The following is a 12,975-nucleotide window of genomic DNA, read 5'->3' as shown; positions in this document are numbered from 1 at the left end:
ACGGAGCTTTTTCTCTCGAACTGTCCATCAGATGTCGTTTTTTCGGCGCCGAACCCGGTGCTGAGGTTGATGGACGCTCTGACTTGCCTTTGGAGGGAGTTCTGGGTCTCTTTGAACTCTTCCTCTCTGCAGATCTTCCTCTCATGGATCTCTGGGCCAGACCATAGAGCCTGTTCCTCTCTCTGTCTTTAAGAGTTCTGTCAGACAGATTTTTACAATGAGAACAGTCTTTAGGATCATGATCCTCTGGCAAGCATAAAATACAGACCTCATGAGAGTCCGTTTTTGCCTTCTTGTGGCCACAAGAAGGGCAATCATCAAATAATGAGGGCATCCTGAAAGGAAAACCTCACAAAAAATTGACTGCTAAGCAGTTATTTACTTGACTCTGATGTGAAAAGTCAAAGTAAATCAAAAAATTGTTCTTTTGAAGATTTTCTGACTGAAAAAGGCAGAAAAGTGTGGAGCTGTGTATCCAGGGTCCTTCCTGAAGGAGCCGGAAAGAACAACTGACCTAACTGTAACCCCTGAGGCATGATGGGAAGCTAGGGGCTGAGGTGCCTTAGAGGCACAGCGTCAGTTTTAGTACATTCAGCTACAGGTTAGCTTTTCAGTCTTTTTAGACTGGGATTTTGCAATGCAGCCTGGGAGCTGTATATGCTTACAGTGTGTTATGAGAATTTCTACTGTTTTCTAAGCATTAAAACAGTTTCTAAACAAGCATTGGTGTTGTTTCTCATGTTTCTAATGCAAAATACACTGTATTGTGGAAATTCTTCACTGCATATTCCAGCTCTATTGTTTTATTTGGCTGCAATTGCTTATTTTTATATATATATATATTTATATATATATATGTCTATATATATGTGGGGCACATATAATATATTGTTTCCGGGGTCCCGCGCATGGGCGGGAATATTCTAATGCTTATGACTATTGATGAGGATCCCCTGGAAGAGAACTTACTATTATTGTCACCATATGTGGTTTTTTGCAGGTTAGCTGCTATACAATTAGAATATTACAGACCAGTGTCGAGTAAATTATTCAGAGGCATCCTGTAAGGAGGAGAGGGCGAGAAAGGAAGCTATACGCTTCAATAACTTCTCTAATCCATCCATATTGCAAATTACACATAACCTAGGAATGGTGCTTCTTCAGTCTTCTCCATCTATGGGAGCTTTTACTGAATTTTACATCCCTCTATACGTGGGCTTTTCCCCAATGGTGGAAGGTGTGCCCTCCAACTCTTCAAACAAAATCCAAGTCCTAGCTCATTTAAACTCCTTATGATCTGTGATCTCATAGGCTACTTAGTTATTCAGTACCATTCTCAATGCCTCAAACATCCCTAGAAAACCAACCATATATCTTAAAGTCAGCCATCCTGTTGTCTACCAGTTGCCATCTTACTGCCACTTAAATTTTACGTCGATTGGAGTGTGCTATCCAGAAAGATGGTCCCCTCTCACCCCTCGCTATGTTATTTGACCCCAAAACACCTCAAAATCTTGCCTTCTTCTCAACCCTCAAAATATGTAATTCCTGACTCGTCTCTCCCTATTTTCCTGATAAGGAAACACCATAATTCTTTCCCTTTAAATACCTCCATGTGGCCAATCCGAACCATCAAATTCAAACATTTTCAAACCACAGAGGCTATTTAAAAAAAGCAACTGTTCAACATAAAATGATGCCATACCCCTTACAGTTCACTCACTGGTCCACTTTAATTATCCTTCTTGTTCGATCTTTAAAAAATGTGCTTTACATATTTAGTCTTTCCAATGTTACTCCTCATCAATACGATGTTTGGATAACACCTGGTCTTGCATGACGGTTCCCAAACAGGTTCATCTTCACTAACTCAATCATATTGCGAAATCAACTATCTTTGTGCATTCACTGTTCCTTCTATGGTCCACTTCGGCATCCTTGGTCAAATAATCTAGAGTTTAGTTATTGGTCCTACCTCAAATCCATACGTCTATCAATCCATTTATCACAATGCAACCAAGTCACTCATTCTTATCACATTGTACTACTTCCTAGCACTTTGTAACCTCGTCTTCCGTAATAATACTTTAAGTGGTTCATCCTTACTATCATATTACAGTAGTGAAGTCAATTCCTGAAATCTCTGTTCTCTCTATATTTTACTCCATTATTCCCTATTGATAAGTTATCGAGTTTCCTTTTTGGTCCTTCTTGCAGCCAGTCGGCTAACTCAAATCACTTTGTCCACCAATCTGTTTAACCCAATACATCAGGCCTGAAAACTTCATTACTTATCAGTTTGTACTTTTTCCAGACACTGTGGTGCCTACTTCTGGGTTTTTGGTCTTAGCCAACCACCAAACTATTATTCTTCTGTCAACTTTTCAAAACAAAACTAAATTCACAAAATCTTCTTCTATTGCATTTCATTATCACTATTGATGTATTAGAGTTTCCTTACTGTTCCTTCCTTACAACCAATTAACTGCTTCGAATCAGTATATATACCAATCCTTTTAAGACAATACATCTGGCCTAAAAATTCTATTCTTTTAAGTTTGTACTTGTTCAAAACACTTAGGAGCCTCCTCATTGGTTTTTATTCATAGCCAACACCAATCTACAATCATTATGGCAAGCTATCAAGATATCAGTTGGCAACCTATCAAGATATCAGTGGATGCTAAGAACCTATCTCAACCGCTTCCATTCCCATAAAATTATTGACGCTCTCGTTTTTTCAGTTCATCAAACACATCGACAGAGCAAACATTTGTGGAAACTGCACACTGTAGGTCTTTTGCAGTCTCCGTTGACACCTGGCTGTTATCTCTTGGTGCTAAGCCCACTCAGCTTCGATTTCACTGCAGACCTCTCATGTGCCACCTAGCATGGTCCACAAGGACGACACAGGAGGCCAGTAGGCCAAGACGCCTCAGGGCCACTCTCACTGAGACTCAGGTCAAAAGTGAACACTTCTGGATCATAGCTCAAATATCCTGAACTTTTTAAGGCAAAGGGAAGTTTCAGGAAAGCACTGAATGCAGGCCGGTCTGCTTCATTGAAGGGGAGCGGTTGTGAAGATTAAGATGCGTCTTTGGTACGCTGATGGAAAAGCCCAACTATGTCAACAAATCACCTGGAGGTAGTTTACGAATGTTTTAGGCAAACCCGCTTTCAGCAACCAATTGTTGAGGTTTTGTAAGACTGGTATTCCCAACCTCAGCAGATGGGCTGCGACCACTACTATTGCATTTGCGAAGACCCTAAGTGCATTGGTAAGGCCAGAGGGAAGCACCATGAACTGAAAGTGCTCTTGGTCGATCTGAAACTATAGCTAATGCCTGTGGGGCTACATGACAGGCATGTAGAAATAGGCATTCTGCAAATCCAATGCCACCATAGTCTCCTAGACCCAGGACAGACAGAATCTGGGTCAGGGTGAACTAGAAATTATTAAGAGGAGTGCCTTTGTTTGGTTTGGTTATTTTTCAGAAATAAGTATTACCAGACATCTTTGTGGTCTTTGAAGGGATAAATTATAGAGCTATTCGGATTGTTAATTTGAGTGCATGCCTCAATCCCAGGTTTGAGGACTTTCTGGGGCACTGGTGCACCTGGCTGCCTGTACGACGTGGAAGTTGGATGTAGTATATCATCATAATAATAAAAACTGCAGAAAAGATAGTTATATTTGGTAATGTATGTTCAAAAAACTTCTCAAAGTAATCAAAAAACGGGTTAAAGTACAGTCACAATTACAAATTAAAATTAAAATCCCAGTGAAGTTCACCATACCTCGTACACCAAATGTAATGTTTATAATCACACAAAAGTACACTAAAAATTTACCCAGAAAAGAACAAATTCAATAAACACCACATGGTCAAAACAATAAATAAATCATATTTACCGTCGTCTTATTAGGAGTGTTAATGCAAAAGTGGTACATAATCTCACTTATAACATTGCTTATGTGATTTATATATTTCCTCAATAAGAATGAAAGGTAGTATTATTAGTAAGGAGTCCATTGTCATGCAACACACTTTGCTGATATATCCTTTAACATACTTTATGAGATGCATACCTTAACAAGATGTGCTGTTTTGGCAGGAGATTGAAAGACAATCCAGTCATCTACCGCAATGGTATCCTGGTCTTGATCCTTCTGTATGGAAATATCGCCTCCGAAAAACAAAAGGGAATATGGCGAAACTTCTGTGCAATCATACAGGTAGATCTGTAATTGAGAGAACTCAATCAATAGTCATTACAGTGAACTGAATGAGCACAGTTGTGCTTTCCTCATTTAAATGCAGTAATTTGACAAAGGAATTGCTACAGATGGGACCAGAACAAGATTGTACATATAGTTTACAAGTTTATAAAAGGAGCTTTAAATGTACTATTGTAGAGTCACAATGCTATAAAAAAGTTGAGTGCAATTCAACAGTGCCAAACAGAGGATTTACACCTGGCAATTTTAATTCGTTGTCCAACAGTACACTTTAGTCAGAAGTTTTGAGATAGGCATCCTGATGTGGACCCGCTACTGAAAAAAAAATCATAGTTTTTCAGATGCATTCCACTGTGCTCAACTTGCACTGTACACAACCAAACACAATGCATGGCAAACTAAGTCCACATGATGCATGAACACAATGGCTTTCCCAAGGTGAAATGATATGTGATAATATAGGAGAGCACGTAACACAACATAAATAAATAACACATGCAAAGGACCAACTGCAGACCGACAAAACAATTTAAAACACACAAGAAAAAGAAGGCTCTAGCACTTTCTGTGACTAAGATATGAACCCAAAAGTGATTACAAGACCTCAGTGTGCTCCCACACCAGTGGGTTGAAAGTAAGTACCTCTCCTTAGGTTACAACCCTTTACTGCATAGTACTTCGTTTTGCTATAAAATTAAAGTACTTTATTTTACATAAAAGAAAATAATTAGGACAGACAATACAATACTGTGTACCCCACACTACCTCCCTGAGAAGACTTAAATTGCTCATCCTCTCTATACTGGGAGTCAAGTGCAGAAAGGGACCTACAGAGCCATGGTGGGAGGGACCCAGGGCACCAGTGGTAAACGACCTAGACTGCTGCAGTTGGGGACCTTTAGCCACTGTCTTCCCTGTGTCCTCCTCTTCACCTTCAAACCGGGTCAAACATTTCCTCTTTTGCAGCCTTATGTTCATAAGGAAGTCATTCAATTGATCGCCCTTTTAAGAAGTGACTAGTGCAACTCTGCTGTTTAGCCAACTTGATCAAACATCTCTAAGCGATGCAGAACGTAGCTCTGTGATATCTGTTAAGACTAAATAAAAACTGAAGTTTGTATTCACCTAGCATCTCTTTACTGGTGTTAAGTTGTATAATCAATTACCTCGATGTATTAGAAGGCAGTTGAGTCGCCACTTCCCTAGCTGTTTCAGTTCTCTCAGATCTTCTGTGAACAATTTCTTTATAATTCCAAAGGTAGGCACCGATGCATTATCAATTCTGCCAGCAAGAAGTCCAAAAAGTTTTTATGATTCTCCAACTTCTTAACAACAATCTAAGTTTAGGAAGAATCTTAAAGCCAAACACTCTTCAAATCTTCCTTCATCTTCCTTACCCGAGATGTTTTTGTCACATTAGAACCAGCATACAGGGTTCTTAGGTTACAGTGCATTCTATGAAGTAAATAATACCAGACATGGCTCAATAATAATTCTAATTGCTTGACGGACGTGTGAGGAGGTGGTTTGTGAATGTTTGCATTTTCCAGAGCACAATTATTGGTATTATCAGAAGAAAAGATTTTTGGAAGACTCAGTATAAAGAAAGCAGACCAGGCAGCAGGACATTACAAAAGAAGAGCTCTGATGGTGCCCTGTTATATTCAAGGGCAGAGCACTCAAAAACCTCCTCCGCAAACTCCAGACCGTCCAGAAGCCCATAACCAGACTCATCCAGGACATCCCATGACATAACCACATCACCCAACATCTTCGCAACTTCCACTGGCTCCCCGCCAAAAGAAGAATAACCTTCAAACTGCTCAAAGACGCCTACAAAGCCCACCACAACACCAGACCCCAAAACCTCAACGACAGACTCTCCTTCTACAACCCCAAAGAAACCTCATCTCAGCCGACCTCCCCTTAGCCACCGTCCTTCGTTTCTACAGGACTAGAGCAGGTGGAAGGTCCTTCTCCTACCTCACAGCCAAGACCTGGAACGAACTCCTCCTTGACCTCTGATAAAGCCCGACCCTGCACTAATTCAGAAAGGACCTCAAGTCCTGGCTCTTTTGTTGACCCCAACAGAGCTGTTCACACCCCCTTCATACAGCGCCTTGGGACCCTCATGGGTGAGTAGTGCACTCTACAGAATCCTGATTGATTGACCCATTGACTGTGTATATTATCAAAATTAAAGCTCTGAGACTTGGTCAGGAACCAAGCTTTTTGTGGCTCAAACTTACTATGAGAGACCTTCGGTATATTTAAGAATCCATTTTAAAGTGAACGATTCCCATGAACAGAAGAACACTTTACCAGTGACAAATTTTGAAAGGTTATTTGTTTTAATTGGCTTCTCTCTAGTAGAATGAGTTCTGGGCCCTTCTGTAAGCTCGTAGCTGACTCCATCCAAAGTACAACCCATCTTAATATTCCTCACTTCAATGCAATTTTAATTTTCTTAGCTCCAACAAAAATAATAAAATGTTGATCATTCAATATCATGCACTTTCCTCATTCAAGGGCCAAGTCATTATGATCCTTGGAATGAAAAGTAAGGTTGATACAAATTTGTAAAAGAAAGCTGGTCCAGTTCTTAGAATAATTTTTGAGGCAAATACAAATTACATACTGGGGTAAAAGGGGAGAAGCTTTATTTCGTTTCAGTTTCTAACTTTAGCTTTTTTTTTTAACAACTACCAAGGTAGACTTCAAATAAGTAGTTGTAGTGTACACAAATACATGGGTTTTGAATACAGCTTCCAACAAAAAGGCCACTATTAAATCAGGCCCCACTTTGGCATAATGAAGGGTGCAAGTAGATCTAGATTTGCCAGACAGAACATGATTTTTCAATCCAAAGTACGATTTATAAGCAAAATGAATGCTAAGATTACTGCTTAATAGCTTTTGACAGTGACGATGTTCATCTCTTCCTAAGCAGGAGAAAGTGTACATGGAGAACAGTGTGGGCTCTACTGAATACATTTAATTACTGGCATAAAAATCGTAAAACATGTTTCAGCACCTTAAATACTGCTTTCTACCTGCAAGGATGACATTAGACCCTTTATCTAGCAGTAGAGGTAGCGATATCCTTGTTTGAATACCCAGGCTGGCACCTGTCACATCATCCATTCCTGCTGCCACAATCGATAATACATTATCAAAAGCTTTCATCAAGATCATTAACAGAGTTACAGCAGGTTAGTAGTCCCACATTAGTTTTGCCCAGGCGCAAACACAATTCCTTCAACATTTCATAGCATCCCTTGCATTGCAGGCACTGGCACCAATGCCTAGTGGTGCTGAACATTCAGTTTCATGGTAAAGACATCCCCACATCAATCTACATATGGGATACTTTAGTGAAGGGGAAAAAAAGGCTGTCTTTTTCCTTCTGATTGTTACCGAATTCTGGTATGTTCATGTATTCAATATTTTTAGAATCATCTATTCATTGAGCAGCATTTCATGGTTTGCAGATGAAAATCTTCAGAGCTTGCCCACACTGTATAGAGAATTTTCGCCAAATGTACTGTTTAAATGTGGACCATTTTATCCAGAGGCCATGCCCACAGCTGCATAGATGTCATACAGAGAGTACTCGATTCTAAATCTTTCTTATTGATCATGTAATATACAGTGATGGTTTTACTTAATAGTATTTGAAATTATCAATTTTGTAGGAATGTAAAAAATGGATTATGATTGTGGTATGTAGTGCCATAGATTCACATGCTCTGCATAACCCTGCTATCTAGTGTTGGGTTCAGAGTTGTGCAAGTTGTTGTTCTTAAAAGAAGTCTTTTGAGTCAAAAGACAGTGTGTCTCCTCCTCTCGGTGATATTGTGCATGGGCATCAATTCCTTTGTTAGATTGTTTTCCCGCTGGCAGTGAGAGAGGAGTGTAAGAAGAGTGCAAGAACGAGGATGTCCATGCTAAATGTAAATGTATCACCTGAGTATGAGATGTAACTACAACGGCCTTAGATTGTCGGGGGGGTTGGGGGGGGTGAGGGGCACATGTGATTCTACAGCACTACATGCCATGAACAGATGCTTGCAGGGCAACTTAATTTGTTTGATGGTATGTGTGGCTGCAGATGCTCTGCATAGACTGTAAAGCCGTCTCTCCTAAGAAGTGGTGGTTAGCCTGTGGGAGTTGCAGCGGTTTGAAAAGGTATGTAGCACTGCCTGATCTACACTGGCCTGTTGGCATGCTAAAGCATCCACACAGTAGTGTGTGTGGGGCGGACCATGTAGCTGCCTTACAAATGTCAGTTGCGGGAATATTTCCTAAAAAGTGACATGTGCTCTGGGAGTAACAGGTAAAGGTCTGTAGGCTTTAATGTAGCAAGTTTGAATACATTTGACTATCCATCTGGCTATGCCTGATTTGTATAAAGGGTTGCCTTCATGAGGTGGAGAAATGGCTACAAAAAGTTTGTTTTTCTAAAGTTTTAGTTCTATCTATCTAGAACATGAGTGTTCTTTTAAAATCTAGGGTATGAAGAGCTCTTTCCGCTAAAGAAGGATAATGTTACTTACCCAGTAAGCATGCTTTGCATACTCCTGCCATCTAGTATTGGGTCCGGATGTTTGCAAGTTGTTTTTGATCGAAGAAGTCTTTCCAGTCACGAGGTAGGTGACTCCTCCTTTCCTTGATAGTGCATATGGGCATTAACTCCATTGTTAGATTGTTTTCCCGCAGAGGTTGAGAATGGAGTTAGTATGTGTAGGATAGAGATGGCCATGTGTATGAATGTGAATTAAGAACTACAGCAACTACAGGAGAACGGGGAGGTGGCTGGGCGACTGTGAATCTGCAGCTCTACATGCCAAGAACAGATGCTTACTGGGAAAGTAACATCATCCGTTCGAAGCATGTGTGTTGTAGATCACATGCTTTGCATAGACTACATGTGTAACAAAAACCAATGGTTCTTGTGGAAAAATTACTTGACTACGTAGATGCTATAATTCACAATCGCAATAAATATGGGTCATGAGGATGTCTGAAGGAAAGGAGGCATGGTACACTTGGATTAAATATTGACAGTTTATATTATTTGTAAAGAATATAAATATATACAACAAAAATAGTGCATAGTGTCCCCAGTGTAACATGGAACCAAAATAGACGGAATAGTGACTTTGTGGCATTTACAATTTGGTTTCTGTTATTCAAAAAACGACCATTTACAATTTTCACAATATTATCAGCCACTGTATTCAATCATCAGAGCTGACACAATGGATCTTTGTATACACTTGTCGATGGCGTTTCGACCCTTTCGCTGAATACAGGGTCGCTTCAGGACCTAACAATATAGGGACATCTGAAAATGGAATGCGCAGCCACGTGCTGGGAGTGAGAAACACCGGTAAAGTGAGAAAGAAAGTGAAAAAATACTCACACTGGATCCAGCCGGGTACCCAGTGTGAAGGAAGGGGATGGCTGGCGCTGACAGATGAAGAGCAGGGCAATTGCCACTGTCTAGTGTGCAAGGATTCTTTAAAGGACGTTAGGTTGTGTACGTGTCAGTATAAACCTTTTTCTTACTGAATGGTAAAGGCAATGGAGACGTCTACGGCAGTCCTTGCCGGTTAGGTCACCGAACTGGCAAGGACTGCCTTAGACGTCTCGAGCGTAGCGGACGCACGCTTTCTTTTCTCTGATTCATTCAGAAGACATCAAATCGACTGGACCCTCCAGTACCCGCACCATTGACTTTACCATTCAGTAAGAAAAAGCGTTATACTGACACAGACACAACCGAACGTCCTTTGGAGGCTTGCGTAAGAGGCCATCATCCCTTTTAACTGCATGAACACTCGAGCTGGTAGCGAGCGTGGCGGTTGAAATTTTGTTATGAGAGCTTGCATACTGGCTATCCTGGTTGGATTGGGGTATGCTAGGGCTTTGGAAGTATCTATTGTTGCACCTAGATACTGTTTGGTGTGGGACAGATGGAGATGTGACTTGGTGAGGTTTATTGTGACTCCTAAGTTGTGCAGCAGCTGGATTGTGTTGTGCGTTTGTTGTACACAACTGCTGCGTGACTTGGCTTTTATGAGCCAGTCGTCTAGGTAAGGAAACACATGAATGTGTTGTCTTCTTAAATGGGCTGCTACCACTCTGGATGCTGTTGTGACCCCGAACAAAAGGAGTTTGAATTAGTAATGTTGTCCGTCTACCATGAACCGTAGGTATCTCTTGTGAGCAGGGTGAATAGGAATGTGGAAGTAGGCGCCCTTGAGATCTAGAGTGGCAAGGAAATCGCCTTGTTGGAGCAGTGGGAGGACCTGTTGTAGCATGACCATGTGGAACTGGCCGGATTGTATGTACACGTTTACGGTCCGAGGTCTAATATTGGCCTGAGAGAGCCGCCCTTTTTGGGAATGAGGAAATCAATCAATCAACCATAGCATTTGTAAAGCGCACTACTTACCCACGTGGGTCTCAAGGCGCTGGGATGGAGGGGGGGGGGGGGAATGCTGCTACTGCTTGAGGAGTCTTCTGAAGGTCAGCAGGTCTTGGGTCTGCCGTAGGTGGATGGGGAGGGTGTTCCAGGTCTTGGCGGCGAGGTGGGAGAACGATCTGCCGCCGGAGGTCGCTCTTCGGATGCGGGGCACTGTGGCGAGGGCGGCGGAGCGGAGCTGGCGGGTGGGGGTGTAAAAGCTGAGTAGTCTGTTGAGGTACGCTGGTCAGGTGTTGTGGAGAGCCTTGTGTGCGGTGTGCGTGGGTGAGGAGCTTGAAGGTTATCCTCTTGTTGACTGGGAGTCAGTGCAGGTCTCTCAGGTGGGGTATGTTGTGGCGAGGGATGTCGAGGATCAGGCGTTCTGGATGCGTTGAAGCCGTTTCAGGAGTTTGGCCGAGGCTCCAGCGTAGAGGGCGTTTCTATAGTCCAACCTGCTGCTGACGTGGGCCTGGGTGACCGTTCTTCTTGTTTGGGTGGGGATCCACTTGTAGATCTTGCGGAGCATGTTGAAGCAGGCAGAATAGACAGCGTTGACATGCTTTGTCATCGAGAGGGTGGAGTTGCGTGCGTGGTCGGTGGGTGTTGGAGCTGTTTCCAGTGCGGTCGGCCACCAGGAGTCGTCCCAGAACGAGGGGGTGACTCCGAGGATGAGGACCTCCGTCTTGTCTGAGTTCAACTTCAGTCGGCTGTTCCTCATCCATACGGCGACAGCCTTTATTCCTTTGTGGAGGTTGGCTTTGGAGGTGTGGGGGTCCTTGGTGAGGGAGAGGATCAGCTGGGTGTCATCGGAGTAGGAGATGATGTTGAGGTTGTGCAGTCGGGCGACGTGGGTGAAAGGTACCATGTAGATGTTGAACAGCGTTGGGCTGAGGGATGAGCCCTGGGGTCGCCGCAGATTATCTTGGTCGTTTTGGAGCGGAAGGGGGGAGGCGGACGCTCTGTGTTCTGCCGGAGAGGAAGGAGGTGGTCCAGTCCAGGGCCTTCTCTCGGATCGTGGCGTCATGGAGGCGTGTGTGTAGTGTGCGGCGGGAGACCGTGTCAAAGGCGGCTGACAAGTCCAGGAGGATGAGGGCCGCGGTCTCTCCGTTGTCTAGTAGGGTACTGATGTCATCAGTGGCGGCGATGAGGGCAGTTTCGGTGCTGTGGTTGCTGCAGAACCCGGACTGGGACGGGTCCAGGATGCTGCTCTCCTCGAGGTATCGAGTCAGTTGTTTGTTGATGGTCTTCTCGATGACCTTCGCCGGGAACAGGAGCAGGGAGATGGGCCGGAAGTTCTTGAGGTTTTTGGGGTCCGCATTGGTTTTTTTGAGTAAGGCGTTGATGTCAGCGTGCTTCCAGCTCTCCGGGAAGGTTGTTGCCTCAAAGGAAATGTTGATGGCTTTCTGGAGATGAGGTGTGATGGCGGTGCTGGCTTTGTTGAAGATGTGGTATGGGCATGGGTCTGACGGAGATCCGGAGTGGATGGTGTTCATGATCTTGATGGTGTCATCGTCGTTTATGTTGGTCCAGGAGAGCAGGCGGTCGTGAAGGCAGAGGTCACAGTGGTTGTCGGGGCGATCGTGGCGTTGAAGCTGTCGTGGATGTCTGCGATCTAGCGATGGAAGAAGGCAGCCAGCGAGTCGCACAGGTCTAGCAAAGGTGGGATGTCGGAGCTGGGGTTGGAGAGTTCCTTCACGATGTTGAAGAGCTCTTTGCTGTTGTGTGCGTTGTTGTCTAGGTGGTGTTTGAGGGAGGTCCTTTTGGCGGATCAGATGAGGTGATGATGTATGCAAGTGGCGTTCTTGTGGGTGCATAGCTGTCTGGTGTTCGTTCACGGTGCCAGTTCCTCTCTAGCTTTTGGCAGATTTGTTTGGAGGCCTGGAGGTCTTCAGTGAACCAGCTGGCTTTTTTGCTGGTGTGGTTGTTGGAGGGTTTCTTGAGCGGGACGAGGGTGTTGGTGCAGTCGTCGATCCACTGTCTGAGGTTGCGGGCTGCAGTGTCGGGGTCGTGGGTGGGCTCCGGGCGAGGGTGGTAGTTAGCTGGTCTTTGGTGACTTTGCTCCAGCAGCGGCGAGGCAACTGTCGGGTGTGGTGGCGAGTGGTGGTTTTCCGGAAGATGAAGTGGATGCAGCGATTGTCGGTCCAGTGGAGTTCCATGGTGTGGCTGAAGGTGACGTGGGGGCTTGAGGAGAAGATGGGGTCAAGCGTGTGATCGGAAGAGTGGGTGGGTGTTGTGACGAGTTGTCAGAGTCCACGGTTGGCAATCA

The 12,975-nt window shown here is 43.7% G+C and overlaps 1 protein-coding gene across 4 annotated transcripts in view; it reads right to left on the bottom strand.

Moving 5' to 3' along the window:
• The window catches only part of DHX36 (DEAH-box helicase 36), a 445,724-nt gene that overhangs the window by 19,097 nt on the left and 413,652 nt on the right, over positions 1 to 12,975 (bottom strand). For all 4 annotated transcript variants that reach the window (XM_078667890.1, XM_078667891.1, XM_078667892.1 and 1 more), the window contains one exon: positions 4,091 to 4,243. In XM_078667890.1, the coding sequence (XP_078524016.1) occupies positions 4,091 to 4,243 (153 nt within the window). The remainder of the gene's footprint in view (positions 1 to 4,090; positions 4,244 to 12,975) is intronic.

This window comes from Lissotriton helveticus, chromosome 11, assembly GCF_964261635.1.
Source record: "Lissotriton helveticus chromosome 11, aLisHel1.1, whole genome shotgun sequence".
In the NCBI taxonomy this organism is placed as follows: domain Eukaryota; kingdom Metazoa; phylum Chordata; class Amphibia; order Caudata; family Salamandridae; genus Lissotriton; species Lissotriton helveticus.
Note: the sequence above shows the minus strand (reverse complement) of the source record. Positions and strands in the feature narration are given on the sequence as shown.